Below are 26948 nucleotides of genomic sequence, written 5' to 3'. Positions count from 1 at the left end.
CACGCTGTGGAGTAGTTGGATGCATGTGATGGAGCATTGCCCTGCATGAAAATCATGTTTTTCTTGAACTGTACCGACTTCTTCCTGTACCACTGCTTGAAGAAGTTGTCTTCCAGAAACTGGCAGTAGGTCTGGGAGTTGAGTCACGCCATCATCAACCCGAAAAGGTCCCACAAGTTCATCTTTAATGATACCAGCCCATACCAGTACCCCACCTCCACCTCTGCCCATCAAGAGTCACTCTCTTTTCATCAGTCCATAAAACCTTTGAAAAATCAGTCTTAAGACATTTCTTGGCCCAGTCTTGATGTTTTATCTTATTTTTCTTGTTCAAAGGTGGTCGTTTTTCAGCCTTCCTTACCTTGGCCATGTCCCTGAGTATGGCACACCTTGTGCTTTTTAATACTCAAGTAACGTTGCAGCTCTGAAATATGGCCAAACTGGTGGCAAATGGCATCTTGGCAGCTTCACGCTTGATTTTCCTCAATTCATGCACAGTTATTTTGCGCCCTTTTTGCCCAACACGCTTCTTGCGACCCTGTTGGCTATTTGCCATGAAACGCTTGATTGTTCGGTGATCATGCCTTGGCAGCTTGGCAATTTCAAGACTGCTGCATCCCTCTGCAAGACATCTCACAATTTTGGACTTTTCTGAGCCCGTCAAATCTCTCTTCTGACCCATTTTGCCAAAGGAAAGGAAGTTGCCTAATAATTAAGCACACCTTATATGGGGTGTTGATGTCATTACACCACACCCCTCCTCATTACAGAGATGCACATCACCTGATTTACTTAATTGTTAGTTGGCTCTCAGGCCTATACAGCTTGGAGTAGGACAACATGTATAAAAGTATCATGTTATCAAAATACTCATTTGCGTAATAATTCTGCACGCAGTGTAATTTGACAGGCTCACTTGGCTACAGCCTGTCCAAGCTCCTCAAGTTTCACATAATGTTACCAAAGATGGCCAACTGTTGCCCTGTGCCATTTTATGGAAGTGATTTCCCAACCACATGCCATCCTATTTCTGGTCTAAGGCTGATGCCACACGGGGATTAGTGTGTGTCCTCGCATGACACTTGGCTCACGTTCGCAGCACAGCAGGACCCAAGTGTCATGCAACTGAGGTCCGATCATGCGATCAGACCACAGCTGTAGAGGGGAGGGTCGGCGCTGCGGAGGGGAGGGATTTATCTCCCTATCTCCTCCGTTGCTGGCTGATGCGAGAATCGCACTGCACTTGCGTTACATCGCTGTAATGCGAGTACGATACGATGTTTCTCTCGCCCCCATAGACTTGAATGGCTGCGAGTGAAACAGGATCACATTCCACCCACAGCATGCTGCGACTGTTTTCTCAGTCCAATTAGAGAAAAAAATCGTTCATGGGAGCGGCCCCACAGAGTAATATTGGTCCGAGTGGAATGCGATTTTTTTATCACATTCCACTCGCTCCGTATTACTCACCATGTGTGCTGACCTTAACTCTAAACAGTCTGCGCTCCACTGTGCCTTTATAAGAAAAGCTCTGCCTCAAATTGCCCACGCTCGCCGTCTTGAAGATATCTATGGGTTTCATGAAAATAATTGAAGTTCTGTGAAGTCTATGAACACAAACAAGCAGAAGTAACAAAGAGTTTGCACTTTATTGACATTTTCCCAGGGGTTAAAGGAATTTGTGTACCCGATAAAATGGCACGATATTGCATATCTAACAGGCTTGGCATATTTACGTCATCACCCAATATAAAAGGTGAGCACAAAAATGAATTTTAGTACATTACCTTCCTAGTCTGATAGCCATCGGACCGGCCAGCAGCGCCCCCATGAAGCCACCAAGAGGGAACACAGAGACTATAATGGACCAGATGAGTGTGATTACCCAACTATCCAGCTCTGAGCCGTACCGCTCTAGCCACGTCTCGTTCACAAATCTTTGGATATGCTGCAAAGGAAAATGACAGACAGATGTGACACTTTATGATGTAAGCTACAGGGAGCAATCCAAAAGTAATTCCATTGCTGCACAATATAATTTAGTGTTGATTATGAAATAAATATATTTTTTCCATTTATTTCTCTACTTTTAACCCCTTCAAAATTGGGCAATTTTTCATATTTGAGTGTTTTTTCTTCCTCTTCCTCCAAGAGCCATCAGTTAATTTTTCCAATGACGTAACAATATGAGGGCTTCTTTCAGTGGGATGAGTTGTAGTTTTTAATAACTCCAATAATTTTACTATAAAATGTATAAAATGTACGGAAAAACAGTAAAATAAATCCCAGTGTGATGAAATAGTGAAAAAAATGAAATTCCACCATAGTTTTTTGGGTTTCGTTTTTACGGTGTTTATTATATATTAAATATAACTAGTTACAATGATTGAAGAGTTGATATTTTTTTAAGTTTATAAAGAAAAAAATTGCCTTTTGTCGCCATTTTCTGAGACATGTAATATTTTTACTTGTCTGTGGATGGAGCTATGTCAGGGCATGAAGTTTTGCATTCTGGGTCCATACAATGTGTTGATCCATTTTAGGGTATGTGCGCACTAGGCGTTTTTTTTCACGCTGCGTTTTTATGTGCGTTTTTGTCTCAAAAACCGCACCCGCGGCTAAAAAACGCGACAAAAACGCATGCGTTTTTACCGCGATTTGGTGCGTTTTTTGCTGCGTTTTTGCTCGCTGCGTTATTAATCAGTGCACAATGCCATTAAAGATTGTTGATGAAAAAAAAAAAAAAAGGTCTGATGTCATTTCCTTCTTCAAAATGTTCATTGTATGCAGGAGAGCAGACAGCTGCAGAACTAGTGTATGCAGGAGAACAGACAGCAGCTGCAGAACTACAAGGCTCAGCATCCTCCATTCACTAGTGTATGCAGGAGAGCAGACAGCAGCTGCAGAACTACAAGGCTCAGCATCCTCCATCCAGGACTGTATGCAGGAGTTTTTTGCCCAAAAAGAAAAAAAAAATGACATGGGCTTTGCTATATTTTTGTATGCTAGCCAGGTACAGCAGGCAGGTACAGGCTGCCCCCAACCCCCAGCTGCCTATTTGTACCCGGCTGGGAATCAAAAATATAGGGAAGCCCTTTTTTTTTTTTTTTTTTTAATTTCATGAATTTCAAGAAATAATTAAAAAAAAAATGACATAGGCTTCACCCAATTTTTGAGTCCAGCCAGGTACAACTAGGCAGCTGGGGATTGGAATCCGCAGTGCAGAGTGCCCATGCTTTCTGGGCACCCCCACTGCGAATTGCAGTCCGCAGCCACCCCAGAAAATGGCGCTTTCATAGAAGCGCCATCTTCTGGCGCTGTATCCAACTCTTCCAGCTGCCCTGATGCCGGGTGGCTCACTGGGTAATAATGAAGTTAGGGCTAGCTGTATATTATCAGCTGGCCCTAAGCCCGAAATTCATGGTGTCACGCCAATATTAGACATGGCCACCATGAATTTCTAGTAATGATAAAAAAAAAACACAACACAGAAAAATATTTTTATTAGAAATAAAACACAACACAATTAGTGACTCCATCTTTATTGAAATAAAGAACCCCCCTCCGCAGTAATCCTGGGTCAAGGGTCCCGCGCCGTCCAATCCGGATCCAATATCATCTGATCGGTTTGATGGAAGGCAAAGCGATCAGATGATGTGTCAGGTTCTAGGGGCTGAAGCACATCACACATCAGCTGATTGTATAAAAGCCGATTATACAATCAGCTGAAGCATCAGAGCAAAAAAAAATAAATAAATACTCACGTCTGTGCTGATTACCGGCAGCTCCTGCAGCGATCGGATGAGAGTCTGATCCTGTCCCATCGCTGCAGGAGCTGCCGGTAATCAGCTGATGAAGTCTCCTGACGGCAGGATCAGCTGATAGCCGGCCGGGCGCGAAAAAGCCGGCGACACCGCGAGAATTACGATCAGCTGATGCATCAGGTGACTGCATCAGGTGATCCACCGCCAGGTCCTGCAAGCTTCGTACGTGCCCCGGGGAGACTGCACACAGCCAGAGCGGTGGTACCGGGAGGAAATGGGAGCGGGCAAGGCACCGGGACCCTGCAGACAGGTGAGTATATATGACTTTTTTTTCTACTGTTCACTTTTGTTTTCGCCGCTGCCTCCACCTCCCGCCCAGACATGGCGCCGCACGGAGCTGACATGGCACCGGGCGGGTTGTGGACGCAGCGGTGACTGTACCGGGAGGATTCATGCTTCTGTGTTTACCAACAGAAGGAATCCTCTTCCTGTACACGTCACTTTACTGCCCACCCCTTGCATTTATAGCTGCGTTTTTAGTCATAGACACGCAGCTATATGCGTTTTCTTTGTCGCTCCATTGGGAGACCCAGACAATTGGGGTGTATAGGCTATGCCTCCGGAGGCCGCACAAAGTATTATACTAAAAGTGTAAAGCCCCTCCCCTTCTGCCTATACACCCCCCGTGCTCCCACGGGCTCCTCAGTTTTTTGCTTTGTGCGAAGGAGGCAGACATGCACGCAAGCTCCACAGCTTAGTCAGCAGCAGCTGCTGACTATGTCGGATGGAAGAAAAGAGGGCCCTTAACAGGGCCCCCAGCATGCTCCCTTCTCACCCCACTCTTGTCGGCGGTGTTGTTAAGGTTGAGGTATCCATTGCGGGTACGGAGGCTGGAGCCCACATGCTGTTTTCCTTCCCCATCCCCCTTAGGGCTCTGGGTGAAGTGGGATCCTAATCGGTCTTCAGGCACTGAGACCGTGCTCCATCCACAGCTCCTGGGGACTCTGCTGGATAGGAGCCGAGTATCGTTCAGGGACATGGCCCTGCTACTTTGAGGTACTCTGTGTCCCCGTGGGGACCGCGCACAGCAACACTCCAGCATTGCTGGGTGTGCTAGTGCACCGGGGACCGCGGCGCTGACCGCGTTTGTGCCATTACACACTGCAGCGTCGCTGAGTGTGTTAGTGTATGGGGACTGCCGCGCTGACCGCCGCTGCCATTGTTATCACTGCGGCGCGGCTGGGACTGTTAGTGCGCCGGGGACTTCCGCGCCGACCGCGCTTATACGGCGGCCGCGCTTATAACTCGAGTCCCCGGCTTTTGCGGCCTAGTCTCTTTTTCTTCCCGCCCCCAGCCCTGCCAGTCAGGGGAAGGGCGGGACGCTGTACAGACGGCAGCACTGAGGGCTGGAGCATGCTTTGCATACTCCACCCCCCTCACTGTGCACAGTGGGGCACCAGTTCCCGCACTTTCTGGGTCACGCCCACGGCTCCCTCCTCTCCTCAGGACGCCGGCAGCCATTCCTGTCAGCTCCTCTGACGCTGCAGAGGGGAGACAAGCTCTGGGGGACCCAGGCAGGGATTCTGGTGGCCACACAACTGCTTTAAGCGGGCGGTAAGCAGCACCTGAGGTGCTGGCCCCACTTGTGCAGAAGTGTAATTATAGATTATATGTTTATAGGCTATACTTTACACTGTATGGTGCACGGTTGATTTCTGGCTATATACCCTATTGTGTTGCTCAGGGGAGACAACAGCATGGCGCCCACAAGAGGCAGGGGTGCCAAAACACAGGCTTACTATGCTACCTGCGCCGCATGCACGACCTCGCTACCGGCAGGTTCCACTGACCCTCATTGTGTGCACTGCTCGGCCCCTGTGGCACTTGCTCAGCCGGAGCCTCTGCTAAGGGGGGGCCCAGGGGGAACCACCAGCTAACACTGTCCAGGTGACAGGGACGGAGTTTGCAGTTTTTACTGACAGACTTTCTGAGACTATGGCTAAGATTCTAGAAGCTTTGCAGTCCAGACCGGTATCTCAGACCATGGGCACTGTGGAATCATTGCCCCCTGGTTCCCCTCAGTTGGAACAACAATGTTGCCCCGGGGTGTCTCATAGATCCCAGGGTGAGGTCTCTGACACGGACCGCAGCCCCAGACCGCCTAAGCGAGCTCGCTGGGAAATCCCCTCGACCTCATCACATTGTTCAGGGTCTCAGAGGGAGGACTCTCTGTATGATGAAGTGGAGGTAGCTGATCAGGATTCTGATCCTGAGGCCGCTCTCAACCTTGATACTCCTGATGGTGACGCCATAGTGAATGATCTTATCGCGTCCATACATCAAATGTTGGATATTTCTCCCTCGGCTCCTCCAGTGGAGGAGTCAGCCTCTCAGCAGGAGAAATTCCGTTTCAGGTTCCCCAAGCGTACAACGAGTATGTTTCTGGATCACTCCGACTTCAGAGAGGCAGTCCAGAAACACCGAGTTTGTCCAGATAAGCGTTTTTCCAAGCGCCTTAAGGATACACGTTATCCCTTCCCCCCTGACGTGGTCAAGGGCTGGACTCAGTGTCCTAAGGTGGATCCTCCAATCTCCAGACTGGCGGCTAGATCCATAGTTGCAGTTGAAGATGGGGCTTCGCTCAAGGATGCCACTGACAGACAGATGGAGCTCTGGTTGAAATCCATCTATGAAGCTATCGGCGCGTCTTTTGCTCCAGCATTCGCAGCCGTATGGGCACTCCAAGCTATTGCAGTGGGTCAAGCGCAAATTGACGCACTCACACGTACGTCTGCGCCGCAAGTGGCGTCCATAACTTCTCAAACGTCGGCATTTGCGTCCTACGCTATTAATGCTGTCCTGGACTCTGCGAGCCGTACGGCGGTTGCAGCCGACAATTCGGTGGCAATACGCAGGGCCTTGTGGCTATGGGAATGGAAGGCAGATTCGGCTTCCAAAAAGTGCTTAACCGGTTTGCCATTTTCTGGCGACCGTTTGTTTGGTGAGAGGCTGGATGAAATCATCAAACAATCCAAGGGAAAGGAAACATCCTTACCCCAGGCCAAACCAAAATTACCCCAACAGAGGAGGGGACAGTCGAGGTTTCGGTCCTTTCGGGTTGCGGGCAGGTCCCAATTCTCCTCGTACAAAAGGCCTCAGAAGGATCAGAGGAACTCCGATCCATGGCGGTCTAAGTCACGCCCTAAAAAGACCGCCGGAGGTGCCGCTACCAAGGCGGCTTCCTCATGACTTACGGCCTCCTCACACCGCATCCTCGGTCGGTGGCAGGCTCTCCCGCTTTTCCGACATTTGGCTGCCACAGGTAAAAGACCGTTGGGTGAGAGACATTCTGTCTCACGGTTACAGGATAGAGTTCAGCTCTCGTCCTCCGACTCGATTTTTCAGAACATCTCCGCCTCCCGAGCGAGCCGATGCTCTTCTGCAGGCGCTGGGCACTCTGAAGACAGAAGGAGTGGTGGTCCCTGTTCCTCTTCAGCAACAGGGTCACGGTTTTTACTCCAACCTGTTTGTGGTTCCAAAGAAGGACGGGTCTTTCCGTCCTGTCCTGGACCTAAAACTGCTCAACAAACACGTAAAGGCCAGGCGGTTCCGGATGGAATCCCTCCGCTCCGTCATCGCCTCAATGTCCCAAGGAGATTTCCTTGCATCGATCGATATCAAAGATGCTTATCTCCACGTACCGATTGCTCCAGAGCATCAGCGCTTCCTGCGCTTCGCCACAGGAGACGAACACCTTCAGTTCGTGGCACTGCCGTTCGGCCTGGCGACAGCCCCACGGGTTTTCACCAAGGTCATGGCTGCAGTAGTTGCAGTCCTCCACTCTCAGGGTCACTCGGTGATCCCTTACTTAGACGATCTGCTGGTCAAGGCTCCCTCTCAAGAGGCATGCCAGCACAGCCTCACCGCTACTCTGGAGACTCTCCAGAGTTTCGGGTGGATCATCAATTTTCCAAAGTCAAATCTGTCACCGGCCCAATCGCTGACATATCTTGGCATGGAGTTTCATACCCTCTCAGCGATAGTGAAGCTTCCGCTGAACAAGCAGCGTTCACTACAGACGGGGGTGCAATCTCTCCTTCAAGGTCAGTCACACCCCTTGAGGCGCCTCATGCACTTCCTGGGGAAGATGGTGGCAGCAATGGAGGCAGTCCCTTTCGCGCAGTTTCACCTGCATCCTCTTCAATGGGACATCCTACGCAAATGGGACAGGAAGCCGACGTCCCTCGACAGGAACGTCTCCCTCTCTCAGGCAACCGAAGCTTCCCTTCGGTGGTGGCTTCATCCCACTTCATTATCGAAGGGGAAATCCTTCCTACCCCCATCCTGGGCGGTGGTCACGACGGACGCGAGTCTGTCAGGGTGGGGAGCAGTTTTTCTCCACCACAGGGCTCAGGGTACGTGGACTCGGCAGGAGTCCTCACTTCAGATCAATGTTCTGGAGATCAGGGCAGTTTATCTAGCCCTAAAAGCGTTCCAGCAGTGGCTGGAAGGCAAGCAGATCCGAATTCAGTCGGACAACTCCACAGCAGTGGCTTACATCAACCACCAAGGAGGAACACGCAGTCGGCAAGCCTTCCAGGAAGTCCGGCGGATTTTGATGTGGGTGGAAGCCACGGCCTCCACCATCTCCGCAGTTCACATCCCGGGCGTGGAAAACTGGGAAGCAGATTTTCTCAGTCGCCAGGGCATGGACGCAGGGGAATGGTCCCTTCACCCGGACGTGTTTCAGGAGATCTGTTGCCGCTGGGGGATGCCGGACGTCGACCTAATGGCGTCCCGGCACAACAACAAGGTCACGGCATTCATGGCACGTTCTCACGATCACAGAGCTCTGGCGGCAGACGCCTTAGTTCAGGATTGATCGCAGTTTCAACTCCCTTATGTGTTTCCTCCGCTGGCACTGTTGCCCAGAGTGTTACGCAAGATCAGGGCCGACTGCCGCCGCGCCATCCTCGTCGCTCCAGACTGGCCGAGGAGGTCGTGGTACCCGGATCTGTGGCATCTCACGGTCGGCCAACCGTGGGCACTACCAGACCGACCAGACTTGCTGTCTCAAGGGCCGTTTTTCCATCTGAATTCTGCGGCCCTCAACCTGACTGTGTGGCCATTGAGTCCTGGATCTTAGCGTCTTCAGGATTATCTCAAGAGGTCATTGCCACTATGAGACAGGCTAGGAAACCAACGTCCGCCAAGATCTACCACAGGACGTGGAAAATATTCCTGTCATGGTGCTCTGATCAGGGTTTTTCTCCCTGGCCATTTGCCTTGCCCACTTTTCTGTCCTTTCTTCAGTCCGGATTGGAAAAGGGTTTGTCGCTTGGCTCCCTTAAGGGACAAGTCTCTGCGCTCTCTGTGTTTTTTCAGAAGCGCTTGGCCAGACTTCCACAGGTACGCACGTTCCTGCAGGGGGTTTGTCACATCGTCCCTCCTTACAAACGTCCGTTGGAACCCTGGGATCTGAACAGGGTGCTGATGGTTCTTCAGAAACCACCGTTCGAGCCAATGAGGGATATTTCTCTCGCACGCCTTTCGCAGAAAGTGGTTTTCCTAGTAGCAGTCACTTCACTTCGGAGAGTGTCTGAGCTAGCAGCATTGTCATGCAAAGCCCCTTTCCTGGTGTTTCACCAGGACAAGGTGGTTCTGCGTCCGGTTCCGAAATTTCTACCTAAGGTGGTATCCCCTTTTCATCTCAATCAGGATATCTCCTTACCCTCTTTTTGCCCTCATCCAATTCACCAATGTGAAAAGGATTTGCACTTGTTAGATCTGGTGAGAGCACTCAGACTCTACATTTCTCGTACGGCGCCCCTGCGCCGCTCGGATGCACTCTTTGTCCTTGTCGCTGGCCAGCGTAAAGGGTCACAGGCTTCCAAATCAACCCTGGCTCGGTGGATCAAGGAACCAATTCTCGAAGCTTACCGTTCTGCTGGGCTTCCGGTTCCCTCAGGGCTGAAGGCCCATTCTACCAGAGCCGTGGGTGCGTCCTGGGCTTTGAGGCACCAGGCTACGGCTCAGCAGGTGTGTCAGGTGGCTACCTGGTCGAGCCTGCACACTTTCACGAAACACTATCAGGTGCATACCTATGCTTCGGCGGATGCCAGCCTAGGTAGGCGAGTCCTTCAGGCGGCGGTTGCCCACCTGTAGGACGGAGCCATTACGGCTCTATTATGAGGTATTATTTACCCACCCAGGGACTGCTTTTGGACGTCCCAATTGTCTGGGTCTCCCAATGGAGCGACAAAGAAGAAGGGAATTTTGTTTACTTACCGTAAATTCCTTTTCTTCTAGCTCCAATTGGGAGACCCAGCACCCGCCCCTGTTTTTTTGTGTACACATGTTGTTCATGTTGAATGGTTTCAGTTCTCCGATATTCCTTCGGATTGAATTTACTTTAAACCAGTTTATAATTTTTTTCCTCCTTCTTGCTTTTGCACCAAAACTGAGGAGCCCGTGGGAGCACGGGGGGTGTATAGGCAGAAGGGGAGGGGCTTTACACTTTTAGTGTAATACTTTGTGCGGCCTCCGGAGGCATAGCCTATACACCCCAATTGTCTGGGTCTCCCAATTGGAGCTAGAAGAAAAGGAATTTACGGTAAGTAAACAAAATTCCCTTCTTTCATTGCGTTGTTGAACATCTCATTGAACTCAATGGGTGAAAAACGCAGTGAAAAACGCAGAAATAATTGACATGCTGCATTTTTGTGGTCACCACAAAAACGCAGCTACAAAAAAACGCTGTGTGCGGACAGCACTTCTGAAAACCCATAGACATTGCTGGGGAAGCAATGTCACTACGTTTTCAGCACAAAAACGCGGTAAAAACGCCGCTAAAAACGCAGCAAAAACGCCTAGTGCGCACAAGGCCTTACTGAATATTTTTAGGGAGGTGTGGTGACAAAAAACAATTCTGGTGTTTTGAGGTTTTTCTCTCTATACTGCGTTTACTATACAGGTTAACTAATGTTGTATTTTGCTAGACCAGACTTTTCTTGATGCGGCAATACCAGATTTGGGGTTTTTTTGTTATTTTATTTTTAATGGGAGAAAAAGAGGATAAGTTGAATTTTTATAACTCATTTTTTTTAGACATATCTTTACAATTTTTGGGGGGTTCAATTCTTTTACTCTCCTGAACACACGAACCTGCAAGTGAATGATTGTTCATCTTATATACTGCCATATGAAGGTATGACAAATTGTTGTCTCCTTCTGTGACTTCACAGAAAGCACAAGATGGCAGTGACGGAGGCCATCAGCAGGACACGGGCTGCCAATATAACCCATCAGTACCTTGCAATTGTGTCTCAGAGGGCGGTGAGCACATAAGCAATGACATAATTTAAATAGGGGCAGCATGGGGGCTCAATGGTTAGCACTGGCCAACATCTAAAAGGGTTTGTTGTTCTTTTGCGTGTGATTCTTCCGGATACCTCCCACATTCTAAAGACATACTGCTAGGGAACTTAGATTGTGAGCCCCAATGGGGACAGTGATAACAAACCATATAAAGTGCTGCAGAATAACATGGTGCTATGTAAGCAAAGCATAATAAATAAATTGTGCTATCAGTGGTTGGCAACAGCATCTAAATGGTTTGCAGCAGCAATCAGAGCTCAGCTCCAGTTGCAGCTGTTAGAGACAGTAATATGTAATATAGCCACTGCCAGCCACATATGGAGTGAGCTCGGCTCCTGAGCTGTCCACACTTTGCCACACCAGTACAGGATGCACAGTTACAACCATATGCGTGAAGGGGTTAAAAAGGGTACTCTGAAAGATAAAAAAACAAAAAAATAAAATTGGCCCTGCCCTCATAAACTATAAAGATGCACAATGCTGTTCCATATCCTCACAATACCTGTAATTCAGTGTGACGCTGGAGCTGCTCTTCGCTGTTCCCCCTCCTTAATTATGAGGCTGGCTGTTACTAGGCAGCATGGAGCAGGCCCCCTGATGTGTAACGTAACATCTTAGAAGGGAGGGGAAGTAGCAAGGAGCAGCTCCAGCGTCACACTGAATTACAGGTATTGTGAGGATATGGAACAGCATTGTGCATCTTTATAGTTTGTGTGTGAGGATATGGAACAGCACTGTGCAGCTCATCTTTATAGTTTATGAGGCCAGGGACAGTAGTAGAGATTGTATGTCCCTGGAGTACCTCTTTAAGAGGTTTTGTATATTTAGGTGCACTTAGATATGGATAAAATAATGATAAAAAGAGAAATCCAATAATTTTGTAAGCTAAAAAAATATGTAGGAAAAAAGGTCCATGCAGCATACGTACAGTTGTAGGTGCATTGATGATAGTGAGGTTGTAGCCGTACTGGAAAGTGCCTCCAATACCCGCTGCACACATAGTAAGAAGCAGCACCCATCCCTGAAACACAAAAAATGACATTAGTGACAATAAAGTAACACAAAGGAAACACAACTTACTAAATATGTCAGGTAATAAATTATTGAATGTTCTCAGTGAGAGGAACAAAATTATAATCTTGAGATACCTTTTAATGGCTAACTAAAATAAAATAGTGATGTTACAAAGCAAGCTTTCGAGACATCTCAGTTCCCTTCATCGGGCACAGTATGACAAAAAATATCTGAACAAACACAAATATATGAACAAACAGAGCAGAGGGATGGCTAATAAAAGACATTTAAATAAACACTGAGCTTAGAAAGTGAATCCTTAATTAGCTTTGATTAGTGGTGTGAGAGTTTTATTGTCCCAATATCCATGTAGGATCAGAGGCATGGTGCCCTAGCAGTCTCTGGAATAGACTCCTCAGATTTTGTAATGGGCCATAAATCCTCCTGACAGGTTGAGTCCTGTGTCCACAGAGTTAAACATTGTAATGAATTTGTATTCCCAGACCCTGCGATGGCTCTGTGATCTGAAGTTGCCTTTTAATATTACAACTTTCATATGGTTTATGTTGTGTCCTGAAGCCCAGAAATGTTTGGCCACAGGTAAATGGATTTTTTTGTCTGTAATTGTGTGGCGGTGAGATCTCATCCTTGCTCTCTCAGTCTCTGTCCTGTTTCTCCAACATAGAGGCCCCAAATAGGACATATAGTGCACAGGATTAAGTACACCGCGTTGGAAGAGGAGCATGTGAATGTCCCAGGAATCTTATAGTCCTTCTTTGTGTTAGGGATCTGTATCCGGCCTTTGGTCTCTACATGAGTGCAGGTTTTGCAGCTCTTTACATTGCAAGGATAAGTTCCTCTTGGTGTGTCTGAGGGCATAGAACTTCGGATCATGATGCTCCTTAAATTCTGAGGTTGCCTGTAGCATAGCAATGGAGGATCTTTATATATTGTTTTTAACCACTTATCCTTGTGTAGAATGTGGTGAAGTTTCTTGGCCGTTCTTCTCAGTACCTCGAGCTGTGGGTTGTATGTCACTACCAGAGGTACTCAACTATTTTCCTCTTTTTGTTTGTATTGAAGCAGTTCCCTTTTAGGGGTCCTTGTTGCTCTAATGATCTGGTCATCTACTGAGGTGGGCTGGTAGCCTTGGTTTAGAAATGTCTTCTTAAGATGGGTTAAGTGTTCATCCCTGTCTGCAGGGCTGGAACAGATACGATTATATCTGAGGGCCTGGCTGTAGACAATGGACTTTTTAATATGTTTGGGGTGAAAGCTGTCCCGTCTGAGGTATGTGGGATGGTCAATAGGTTTCCGATACACCGATGTCTGGATTGAGCCATTTTCAATTTTTATGGTTGTATCCAGGAAGTTGATTTCTGTTTTTTCAGGTAATAAAGTGTTAGGTGCCTGTCAACTACTACAAAAGCCATAAATGTTTCATAATGACCCCACTCATCAAAGTCAGTGCTCAGGAAGGTCGGCCATGGTGGCAGATACCATTACTATTTTGTAAAGAAAGGATTGGCGAGCTGACCGACAGAGGCAAAGTGGATATGCTTGGTCCCGGGAAACGCACAGATCAGCCAGAACAGCTCCAATATGGCCAAACCGAAAACAAATCCAGAGCTTGAAACTTTTCCAGGTCCTTGTAATATTCATATTGATTGAATATTTTAAAACTCCATATTAATACAGAAAAGTCCATGTCAGTAACATCCTACACTTTTCAGCCGCTGGCATTACTCATTGTGTGAACTGGCGTCTCAGCTTGTACCATCAGGCTGATCAGTGATTCTCTCGTATGCTAATTACATACAATGATAATCACAGTGTTACGTTAGTCACTAGGCCCAGGGCCGTTGTTGTTTTTCCTACTGTTTTTCCTACTGTGTCTATGTTGTTTAAACATGTTTCTTTCTTCAGGCACTCGAGGTGTTAATGTCAGTTTCTGATGCAGCAGCAGATTTCCTTATGCAGCTCAGCTGTTCCGCTGATTTCCACTTCCAAACTGCATAAAACCCTCCTTCCCCCCCTAGCAGGGGGTGTCGGTTATCCATCACCATTCTGTAGCTTGGCCCGGAGGTGGACGGATGCATTGCTGCTGCTGCTTTTCCCTGGTGATGGGTTGATTGCAACTAATCCCTGGTGTAGTTACTTTCCCTTATTCCCTGCTGGGTCCTGTTCACCTCCGTATGTTCTCCCTAGTTGTTTGTTTGTGGGTGTCTATATGTGGTGTTGCCCCCTGTCTGTGGTTTCTTGTTGGTGGGGGTTTTGGGGGTCTCTTTACCGGTCTGTCCTTGTTTGTGTGGAGGGGACACTACCATGAGGGCCAGGACAGGAGATAGGGAAAGGCTGGGGGCTCAGACGTCGCTAACCTTAAGCGTAATTCTGGGTTGAGGGTCAGCCTAGGACCCCCTGTAGGTTGAGGATAAGCGGCAGTACCCCCCCAGTCCAGTCATTCTCCCATCCGGTCATGCTCCGGCGTGACACTTGGACAGGAGATGGACTTCCTTTGATGCCCTCCGTGTGCTGTCTGTGATTTTCACGGAGTCAAAGGCTATGTGTCCATGGGACAACGTACCCGTGGACTTTGCCGCAGGTTTGTCCGCAGGTTTACTGCAGCTGCTTCCTGGAATCCGCAGCTATCCATTTCTGCTGTATTTCTGTTGAGTTACTGAGGTAAACCTGCAGAAACAGTACCGATTTCGTGCAGAATTCCTGCGGAATTTCCGCCCTGTATCTCCATAGTGGAGGAGTGGGAATTCCGCAGATATTTCCATTGAATAATGGACATCCGCAGCATATTCCGCAGCCGCACATACTGCAGCATTGATACAGCACTCCCCAAATCCCATAGGATAACATGGGGAGTGCCTGTACTTGCGCAAACCTGCGAATTTATCTAGAAAATCCAGATAAATCCGCAGGTTTTGCGCGGTAAAATCCGCAGGTACGTTGTCTCGTGGACACATAGCCTAAAGCGGGCTTTACACACTGTGATATCGATCCCGATATCGCTAGTGTGGGTACCCGCCCCCATCTGTTGTGCGACACGGGCAAATCGCTGCACGTGCCGCACAACATCGCCCAGACCCGTCATACGTACTTACCTGCCCGGCGACGTCGCTGTGACCGGCGAACCGCCTCCTTTCTAAGGGGGCGGTCCGTGCGGCGTCACAGCGACGTCACTGAGCGGCCGCCCAATAGAAGCGGAGGGGCGGAGATGAGCGGGACGTAACATCCCGCCCACCTCCTTCCTTCCGCATTGTGGCCGGGAGGCAGGTAAGGAAAGCTTCCTCGTTCCTGCGGTGTCACACGGAGCGATGTGTGCTGCCGCAGGAACGAGGAACAACCTCGTTACTGCTGCAGTAACGATTTTTGAGAATGGACCCCCATGTCACCGATGAGCGATTTTGCACTTTTTGCAACGATGCAAAATCGCTCATAGGTGTCACACGCAACGGCATCGCTAATGCGGCCGGATGTGCGTCACCAATTCCGTGACCCCAACGAGTTTGCATTAGCGATGTCGTAGCGTGTAAAGCCCCCTTAAGGCTACATTCACACAACCGTTCAGTTTTTGTGGTCCACAAAAAATGGTCCCGTTTTTCCACGGATGCATCCGTGTGGCATCCGTGTGACAACCGCATCTGTTCTGTATACGGTCCGTGTGACTTTCATTTTTTGTGGACCACAAAAAAACAGAAGGAGAGTTACATACACTCCAGGGTATCTGTCCAGATGCTGGTCCCCAAATAAGGTCTACGGGGAACAGAATCTGGGGCAAAGAGGTAGGAGCAAGCGCTACATACTCACCGGCGCGGCTGTCACACTGCTCCCACATCAGCTTTTTTTTCTTCCCGAGCCTGCCGCTCATTTCATATTCACTGCTTCCCTGCTCACCGGCGTCACCGTTCATTGGTCAGACACGCCCCCACGCTGAGTGACAGCTGTCTGACTGCAACCAATCACAGCCGCTAGTGGGCGGGTCTATGTCGTACAGAACAATAAATAATTAAAAAAAAAAAACGGCGTGCGGTCCCCCCCAATTTTGATACCAGCCATGATAAAGCCTCACGGCTGTTGGCAGGTATTCTCAGGCTGGGGAGACCCACGTTATTGGAAGCCCCCCAAACCTAAAAATATCAGCCAGCAGCCAGCCGAAATTGCCACATCCATTATATGCGACAGTCCCGGGACTTTACCCGGCTCATCCCGAATGCCCTGGTGCGGTAGCAAGAGGGGTAATATATGGGGTTGATACCAGCTGTGTAATGTCACCTGACATCAAGCCCTGGAGTCAGTGATGTCATGGCGTCTGTCGTATACCCAACATTATTAACCCGGTCAGTAATAAAAAAAAAAATAGACGACAAATTTCAACCCAGGTCACCGCAGGGAATGACGAGTGCTGACTTCGCGAGTGACCTGTGACGTCACAGCTAGTCACAGTCTCGGGCCGCCTGCGAGACTTGATGTGAGAACGCGGAGGGCATGGAAGTCAGTGACGAGCTGCGGTGGAGTTGGGCCATATGCGCGTCTCCGTCCCCTGGTGCTGGTGCCTCCTCTTTCAGCCATCTTCGTCCTCCTTCTGAAGCCTGTGTGCATGATGCATCCTACATCATACACACTCACCGGTCCCGCACAGGCGCACTATAATACTTTCATCTGCCCTGCTCAGGGCAGATCAAAGTGCACCTGCACAGGACCTCAATGCCGGCGAGTAAGGATGACGTAGGACGTGTCATGCACCCTGGCTTCAGAAGAAGGACGACAAAGATGACCGAAAGAGGAGGCGCCGGCACCGGAGAACGAAGACGACCATATGACCCAACTCCACCGCACAGACCGTTTAGGTGAGTATTATAAAGTGATTTTTACGTTCTATACTGCGGCCTGGGCTCTTATATACAGAATGTTAGAACAAATTTCAAACACCAAGAGCAAAACATTGACAATGCAGTAACATGACAAAAATCTACATAATTATATGCTAAATAGTTGCAAGTCAAATATATGTACGGGATAGCCAAGATGATTATCTATAAAATGAAGGTCGTCTCACACTCAAAAATGTAGTGGATGGTGAGACATGGAGCTGGAAATTCAAAAGTTCAAACAATTGCTAGCCCTTTTGCTTCTTACTGTATCACCAAAACTACCATCCGTACATGAATACATTTCCAAGACCAACATCAGTACACAAATACATCATCAAGGCCACCATCTGTACATGAATGCATCACTAATAACATCATCAGTACGTGAATATGTCACCAAAACCACTATTACTAGATGAATCTATCACCAGGAATACCATTGGTTCATAAATACATCACCAAGATCACTATCAGTACATAAATACATCACCAGACCCACCATGAATAAATCACCAGAAACACCATCAGTATAATGTACATCAATTGTAATATTAGGTCAAACCCATATACATTTTTATCGCATGAACTGACAACTCCCAGTATGTTCTTAACAATGGCAACCTGAGGGCGCCCCCTATTGGCTGCGCCTGGTGCAAAGGCCCCGAATGCCCCACCCCAGATACGCCCCTTTCTTATGGCAACATCTGACATTTTCTCCACGGAGGAGAGGTACTGGGTGCAGTGTTCATTATTATCCTGCGGCTTTAGCGCCAACTAATAGTAGCCTAAGTTTTACACAGCTGTGGTGGTTCTGCATCAATGCAATGTTCATATGGAAGGGGTGTTCTGGGAATACGTTATTTCCCCACTGGCCCACACTTGATTAAAGGGAATCTCTCATTAGGGTTTTTTGTACCTTATCAAGGGCAGAGACCCTGACTCCAGCAATATAGGACTTAAGGGGGCTTTACACGCTACGACATCGCTAATGCAAAGTCGTTGGGGTCACGGAATTGGTGACGCACATCCGGCCGCATTAGCGATGCCGTTGCGTGTGACACCTATGAGCGATTTTGCATCGTTGCAAAAACGTGCAAAATCGCTCATCGGTGACATGGGGGTCCATTCTCAAATATCGTTACTGCAGCAGTAACGAGGTTGTTCCTCGTTCCTGCGGAAGCACACATCGCTCCGTGTGGCACCGCAGGAACGAGGAAGCTCTCCTTACCTGCCTCCCGGCCGCTATGTGGAAGGAAGGACGTGGGCGGGATGTTACGTCCCGCTCATCTCCGCCCCTCCGCTTCTATTGGGCGGCCGCTCAGTGACGTCGCTGTGACGCCGCACGGACTGCCCCCTTAGAAAGGAGGCGGTTCGCCGGTCACAGCGACGTCGCCGGGCAGGTAAGTACGTGTGACGGGTCTGGGCGATGTTGTGCGGCACGGGCAGCGATTTGCCCGTGTCGCACAACAGATGGGGGCGGGTGCCCACACTAGCGATATCGGGACCGATATCGCAGTGTGTAAAGCCCGCTTAAGTGCTAGATCGCTGGATTCAAGGTCTCCATCTCCATCATGCTGCTCTCTGATTATGTTACAAAATTCTGTTAAGAGATTCCCTTTAAAAGATTAATAGGAGACGTTACTCACCTTCCCCTGGAGGAGAGCTATATGCACTCCTAAACTACAAGGTGACCGCTGCAGCCAATCACTGAGCTCAGCGGCTCTTCAGACTGCCTGCAGTGGTCACATCTGCTGTAGTTCTGTATTTGCAGTATCAATCAGTGGAGCAGCAGTGTACAGGCAGCTAATCCCAGAAAACCATGGCAAAGCCTTGGAATACCTCACAGCTCTACAGAACGGAAAGACCACAGTACAGCCATCAGGGTGAGAAAGGAGGCCGCACACTGACAGCAGCCACTCCGGGCTCCACAGGGTTAATACATGGCCGTTCTGCTCTGCTGCACCACGGCCGCCCTGAGTGGGGAGGACACGGATGTCACCACGCACGACGTCCACACCGCCTCCCCGGCCAGCTTACCGGTGTCCGCGCATTGCCGGGAGGCACAGTCTCCTCCTCGTCTTCCCCTTCTTCATCCATGATCGCGGACGGGAGGGCTGAGCGGCTCCCGGGAGCCAAGGAGCTGCCAACCGGCGGTATCACCGTGCTGAGGAGTCACTGGCACAGGGCACAGGATGACTGGCAAGACGAGGAGTGACCTCGGCTGCTCTGGCACTGGGTGATCTCCAGCACTGCTCATAGGCATAGTGTGGATACGGCCTGTGGGCCTGCACCGGAGCTCCCCGCACACAGCACCGCATGGCATACATGTTATATACTGTACGTGTAATATATGGAGACGGGACTATGTATGTGTGTAATATATGGAGACAGCGCTGTGTATGGGTGTAATATATGGAGACAGCACTGTGTATGGGTGTAATATATGGAGACGGCGCTGTGTATGGGTGTAATATATGGAGACGGGACTATGTATGTGTGTAATATATGGAGACAGCGCTGTGTATGGGTGTAATATATGGAGACAGCACTGTGTATGGGTGTAATATATGGAGACGGCGCTGTGTATGGGTGTAATATATGGAGACGGGACTATGTATGGGTGTAATATATGGAGACAGCGCTGTGTATGTGTGTAATATATGGAGACAGCGCTGTGTATGTGTGTAATATATGGAGACAGCGCTGTGTATGGGTGTAATATATGGAGACAGCACTGTGTATGGGTGTAATATATGGAGACGGGACTATGTATGGGTGTAATATATGGAGACAGCGCTGTGTATGGGTGTAATATATGGAGACAGCACTGTGTATGGGTGTAATATATGGAGACGGGACTATGTATGGGTGTAATATATGGAGACAGCGCTGTGTATGTGTGTAATATATGGAGACAGCGCTGTGTATGTGTGTAATATATGGAGACAGCGCTGTGTATGGGTGTAATATATGGAGACAGCACTGTGTATGGGTGTAATATATGGAGACGGGACTATGTATGTGTGTAATATATGGAGACAGCGCTGTGTATGGGTGTAATATATGGAGACAGCACTGTGTATGGGTGTAATATATGGAGACGGCGCTGTGTATGGGTGTAATATATGGAGACGGGACTATGTATGTGTGTAATATATGGAGACAGCGCTGTGTATGGGTGTAATATATGGAGACAGCACTGTGTATGGGTGTAATATATGGAGACGGCGCTGTGTATGGGTGTAATATATGGAGACGGGACTATGTATGGGTGTAATATATGGAGACAGCGCTGTGTATGTGTGTAATATATGGAGACAGCGCTGTGTATGTGTGTAATATATGGAGACAGCGCTGTGTATGGGTGTAATATATGGAGACAGCACTGTGTATGGGTGTAATATATGGAGACGGGACTATGTATGGGTGTAATATATGGAGACAGCGCTGTGTATGGGTGTAATATATGGAGACAGCACTGTGTATGGGTGTAATATATGGAGACGGGACTATGTATGGGTGTAATATATGGAGACAGCGCTGTGTATGTGTGTAATATATGGAGACAGCGCTGTGTATGTGTGTAATATATGGAGACAGCGCTGTGTATGGGTGTAATATATGGAGACAGCACTGTGTATGGGTGTAATATATGGAGACGGGACTATGTATGTGTGTAATATATGGAGACAGCGCTGTGTATGGGTGTAATATATGGAGACAGCACTGTGTATGGGTGTAATATATGGAGACGGCGCTGTGTATGGGTGTAATATATGGAGACGGGACTATGTATGTGTGTAATATATGGAGACAGCGCTGTGTATGGGTGTAATATATGGAGACAGCACTGTGTATGGGTGTAATATATGGAGACGGCGCTGTGTATGGGTGTAATATATGGAGACGGGACTATGTATGGGTGTAATATATGGAGACAGCGCTGTGTATGTGTGTAATATATGGAGACAGCGCTGTGTATGTGTGTAATATATGGAGACAGCGCTGTGTATGGGTGTAATATATGGAGACAGCACTGTGTATGGGTGTAATATATGGAGACGGGACTATGTATGGGTGTAATATATGGAGACAGCGCTGTGTATGGGTGTAATATATGGAGACAGCACTGTGTATGGGTGTAATATATGGAGACGGGACTATGTATGGGTGTAATATATGGAGACAGCGCTGTGTATGTGTGTAATATATGGAGACAGCGCTGTGTATGTGTGTAATATATGGAGACAGCGCTGTGTATGGGTGTAATATATGGAGACAGCACTGTGTATGGGTGTAATATATGGAGACGGGACTATGTATGTGTGTAATATATGGAGACAGCGCTGTGTATGGGTGTAATATATGGAGACAGCACTGTGTATGGGTGTAATATATGGAGACGGCGCTGTGTATGGGTGTAATATATGGAGACGGGACTATGTATGGGTGTAATATATGGAGACAGCGCTGTGTATGTGTGTAATATATGGAGACAGCGCTGTGTATGTGTGTAATATATGGAGACAGCGCTGTGTATGGGTGTAATATATGGAGACAGCACTGTGTATGGGTGTAATATATGGAGACGGGACTATGTATGGGTGTAATATATGGAGACAGCGCTGTGTATGTGTGTAATATATGGAGACAGCGCTGTGTATGTGTGTAATATATGGAGACAGCGCTGTGTATGGGTGTAATATATGGAGACAGGACAGTGTATGGGTGTAATATATGGAGACAGGACGGTGTATGGGTGTAATATATGGAGACAGCGCTGTGTGTGTGTAATATATGGAGATGGGACTATGTATGGGTGTAATATATGGAAACAGGACGGTGTATGTGTGTAATATATGGAAACAGCGCTGTGTATGGGTGTAATATATGGAAACAGCTCTGTATGGGTGTAATATATGGAGACAGTGCTGTGTACGTGTGTAATATATGGAGACAGCGCTGTGTACGTGTGTAATATATGGAGACAGCGCTGTGTACGTGTGTAATATATGGAAACAGGACGGTGTATGTGTGTAAAGATATGGAGACAGCGCTGTTTATGGGTGTAATATATGGAGACAGCGCTGTGTATGGGTGTAATATATGGAGACAGCGCTGTGTATGGGTGTAATATATGGAGACAGGACGGTGTATGGGTGTAATATATGGAGACAGCGCTGTGTATGGGTGTAATATATGGAGACAGCGCTGTGTATGTGTGTAATATATGGAGACAGCACTGTGTATGGGTGTAATATATGGAGACAGCGCTGTGTATGGGTGTAATATATGGAGACAGCGCTGTGCATGGGTGTAATATATGGAGACAGCGCTGTGTATGGGTGTAATATATGGAGACAGCGCTGTGCATGGGTGTAATATATGGAGACAGGACGGTGTATGGGTGTAATATATGGAGACAGCGCTGTGTATGGGTGTAATATATGGAGACGGCGCTGTGTATGGGTGTAATATATGGAGACGGGACTATGTATGGGTGTAATATATGGAAACAGGACGGTGTATGTGTGTAATATATGGAGACAGTGCTGTGTATGGGTGTAATATATGGAGACAGCGCTGTGTATGGGTGTAATATATGGAAACAGAGCTCTGTATGGGTGTAATATATGGAGACAGTGCTGTGTATGTGTGTAATATATGGAGACAGGACTGTGTATGTGTGTAATATATGGAGACAGTGCTGTGTATGTGTGTAATATATGGAGACAGCGCTGTGTATGGGTGTAATATATGGAGACAGGACGGTGTATGTGTGTAATATATGGAGACAGCGCTGTGTATGTGTGTAAAGATATGGAGACAGCACCTTGTATGGGTGTAATATATGGAGACAGCACTGTGTATGGGTGTAATATATGGAGACGGCGCTGTGTATGGTTGTAATATATGGAGATGGGACTATGTATGGGTGTAATATATGGAAACGGGACGGTGTATGTGTGTAATATATGGAGACAGCGCTGTGTATGTGTGTAATAAATGGAGACAGCGCTGTGTATGGGTGTAATATATGGAGACAGCGCTGTGTATGGGTGTAATATATGGAGACAGCGCTGTGTATGGGTGTAATATATGGAGACAGCGCTGTGTATGTGTGTAAAGATATGGAGACAGCGCTGCGTATGGGTGTAATATATGGAGACAGCGCTGTGTATGTGTGTAATATATGGAGACAGCGCTGTGTGTATGTGTGTAATATACGGAGACAGCGCTGTGTATGGGTGTAATATATGGAGACGGCGCTGTGTATGGGTGTAATATATGGAGATGGGACTATGTATGGGTGTAATATATGGAAACAGGACGGTGTATGTGTGTAATATATGGAGACAGCGCTGTGTATGGGTGTAATATATGGAAACAGCTCTGTATGGGTGTAATATATGGAGACAGTGCTGTGTACGTGTGTAATATATGGAGACAGCGCTGTGTACGTGTGTAATATATGGAGACAGCGCTGTGTACGTGTGTAATATATGGAAACAGGACGGTGTATGTGTGTAAAGATATGGAGACAGCGCTGTGTATGGGTGTAATATATGGAGACAGCGCTGTGTATGGGTGTAATATATGGAGACAGCGCTGTGTATGGGTGTAATATATGGAGACAGGACGGTGTATGGGTGTAATATATGGAGACAGCGCTGTGTATGGGTGTAATATATGGAGACAGGACGGTGTATGGGTGTAAAGATATGGAGACAGCGCTGTGTATGGGTGTAATATATGGAGACAGCGCTGTGTATGGGTGTAATATATGGAGACAGCGCTGTGTATGGGTGTAATATATGGAGACAGCGCTGTGCATGGGTGTAATATATGGAGACAGGACGGTGTATGGGTGTAATATATGGAGACAGCGCTGTGTATGGGTGTAATATATGGAGACGGCGCTGTGTATGGGTGTAATATATGGAGACGGGACTATGTATGGGTGTAATATATGGAAACAGGACGGTGTATGTGTGTAATATATGGAGACAGCGCTGTGTATGGGTGTAATATATGGAAACAGAGCTCTGTATGGGTGTAATATATGGAGACAGTGCTGTGTATGTGTGTAATATATGGAGACAGGACTGTGTATGTGTGTAATATATGGAGACAGCGCTGTGTATGGGTGTAATATATGGAGACAAGACGGTGTATGTGTGTAATATATGGAGACAGCGCTGTGTATGTGTGTAAAGATATGGAGACAGCACTGTGTATGGGTGTAATATATGGAGACAGCACTGTGTATGGGTGTAATATATGGAGACGGCGCTGTGTATGGGTGTAATATATGGAGATGGGACTATGTATGGGTGTAATATATGGAAACAGGATGGTGTATGTGTGTAATATATGGAGACAGTGCTGTGTATGTGTGTAATATATGGAGACAGCGCTGTGTATGGGTGTAATATATGGAGACAAGACGGTGTATGTGTGTAATATATGGAGACAGCGCTGTGTATGTGTGTAAAGATATGGAGACAGCACTGTGTATGGGTGTAATATATGGAGACAGCACTGTGTATGGGTGTAATATATGGAGACGGCGCTGTGTATGGGTGTAATATATGGAGATGGGACTATGTATGGGTGTAATATATGGAAACAGGACGGTGTATGTGTGTAATATATGGAGACAGCGCTGTGTATGGGTGTAATATATGGAGACAGCGCTGTGTATGGGTGTAATATATGGAGACAGCGCTGTGTAATGGGTGTAATATATGGAGACAGGACTGTGTATGGGTGTAATATATGGAGACAGCGCTGTGTATGGGTGTAATATATGGAGACAGCGCTGTGTGTGTGTGTGATATATGGAGACAGGACTGTGTATGTGTGTAATATATGGAGACAGTGCTGTGTGTGTGTGTGTAATATATGGAAACAGGACGGTGTATGTGTGCAATATATGGCGACAGCGCTGTGTATGGGTGTAATATATGGAGACAGTGCTGTGTACGTGTGTAATATATGGAAACAGGATGGTGTATGTGTGTAATATATGGAGACAGCGCTGTGTATGGGTGTAATATATGGAGACAGCGCTGTGTATGGGTGTAATATATGGAGATAGCGCTGTGTATGGGTGTAATATATGGAGACAGCGCTGTGTATGGGTGTAATATATGGAGACAGCGCTGTGTGTGTGTGATATATGGAAACAGGACGGTGTATGTGTGTAATATATGGAGACAGCGCTGTGTATGGGTGTAATAAATGGAGACAGCGCTGTGTGTGTGTGATATATGGAAACAGGACGGTGTATGTGTGTAATATATGGAGACAGCGCTGTGTATGGGTGTAATATATGGAGACAGCGCTGTGTATGGGTGTAAGATATGGAGACAGCGCTGTGTATGGGTGTAAGATATGGAGACAGCGCTGTGTATGTGTGTAATATATGGAGACAGCGCTGTGTATGGGTGTAATATATGGAGACAGCGCTGTGTATGGGTGTAAGATATGGAGACAGCGCTGTGTATGGGTGTAAGATATGGAGACAGCGCTGTGTATGGGTGTAATATATGGAGACAGCGCTGTGTATGGGTGTAATATATGGAGACAGCGCTGTGTAATATATGGAGACAGCGCTGTGTATGTGTGTAAAGATATGGAGACAGCGCTGTGTATGCGTGTAATATATGGAGACAGCGCTGTGTATGGGTGTAATATATGGAGACGGCGCTGTGTATGGGTGTAATATATGGAAACAGGACGGTGTATGTGTGTAATATATGGAGACAGCGCTGTGTATGTGTGTAATATATGGAGACAGCACTGTGTATGGGTGTAATATATGGAAACAGAGCTCTGTATGTGTGTAATATATGGAGACAGCGCTGTGTATGGGTGTAATATATGGAGACAGCGCTGTGTATGGGTGTAATATATGGAGACAGCGCTGTGTATGGGTGTAATATATGGAGACAGCGCTGTGTATGGGTGTAATATGGAGACAGCGCTGTGTATGGGTGTAATATATGGAGACAGCGCTGTGTATGGAGGTAATATATGGAGACAGCACTGTGTATGGAGGTAATATATGGAGACAGCGCTATGTATGTGTGTAATATATGGAGACAGCACTGTGTACGTGTGTAATATATGGAGACAGCGCTGTGTATGTGTGTAATATATGGAGACCGCTGTGTATGGGTGTAATATATGGAGACAGCGCTGTGTGTGTGTGATATATGGAGACAGGACTGTGTATGTGTGTAATATATGGAGACAGTGCTGTGTATGTGTGTAATATATGGAAACAGGACGGTGTATGTGTGTAATATATGGAGACAGCGCTGTGTATGGGTGTAATATATGGAAACAGGACGGTGTATGTGTGTAATATATGGAGACAGCGCTGTGTATGGGTGTAATATATGGAAACAGAGCTCTATATGTGTGTAATATATGGAGACAGCGCTGTGTATGGGTGTAATATATGGAGACAGCGCTGTGTATGGGTGTAATATATGGAAACAGCGCTGTGTATGGGTGTAATATATGGAGACAGCGCTGTGTATGGGTGTAATATATGGAGACAGCGCTGTGTATGGGTGTAATATATGGAGACAGCGCTGTGTATGGGTGTAATTTATGGAGACAGCGCTATGTATGTGTGTAATATATGGAGACAGCGCTGTGTACGTGTGTAATATATGGAGACAGCGCTGTGTACGTGTGTAATATATGGAGACAGCGCTGTGTATGTGTGTAATCTATGGAGACAGCGCTGTGTATGTGTGTAATATATGGAGACAGCGCTGTGTACGTGTGTAATATATGGAAACAGGATGGTGTATGTGTGTAATATATGGAGACAGCGCTGTGTATGGAGGTAATATATGGAGACAGCACTGTGTATGGGTGTAATATATGGAGA

The 26948-nt window shown here is 47.5% G+C and overlaps 1 protein-coding gene across 4 annotated transcripts in view; it reads right to left on the bottom strand.

Annotated features, from left to right (window-relative positions):
• Positions 1-26948, bottom strand: part of SLC2A11 (solute carrier family 2 member 11) — a 91077-nt gene that overhangs the window by 41340 nt on the left and 22789 nt on the right. Inside the window, exons 1-3 of one of the 4 annotated variants that reach the window (XM_075321538.1) lie at positions 19076-19279; positions 12070-12162; positions 1788-1948 (exon numbers count right to left, since the gene is read on the bottom strand). In XM_075321538.1, coding sequence (XP_075177653.1) covers positions 1788-1948; positions 12070-12162; positions 19076-19135 — 314 coding nt within the window. In that variant the 5' untranslated portion in view covers positions 19136-19279. Of the gene's footprint in view, positions 1-1787; positions 1949-12069; positions 12163-18684; positions 18823-18877; positions 19017-19075; positions 19280-26948 lie in introns of those variants that run through there. The other 3 variants (XM_075321556.1, XM_075321566.1, XM_075321547.1) reach the window with 3 other exon arrangements.

The sequence above is a fragment of the Anomaloglossus baeobatrachus genome, chromosome 1, assembly GCF_048569485.1.
Source record: "Anomaloglossus baeobatrachus isolate aAnoBae1 chromosome 1, aAnoBae1.hap1, whole genome shotgun sequence".
NCBI classification, from domain to species: domain Eukaryota; kingdom Metazoa; phylum Chordata; class Amphibia; order Anura; family Aromobatidae; genus Anomaloglossus; species Anomaloglossus baeobatrachus.
Note: the sequence above shows the minus strand (reverse complement) of the source record. Positions and strands in the feature narration are given on the sequence as shown.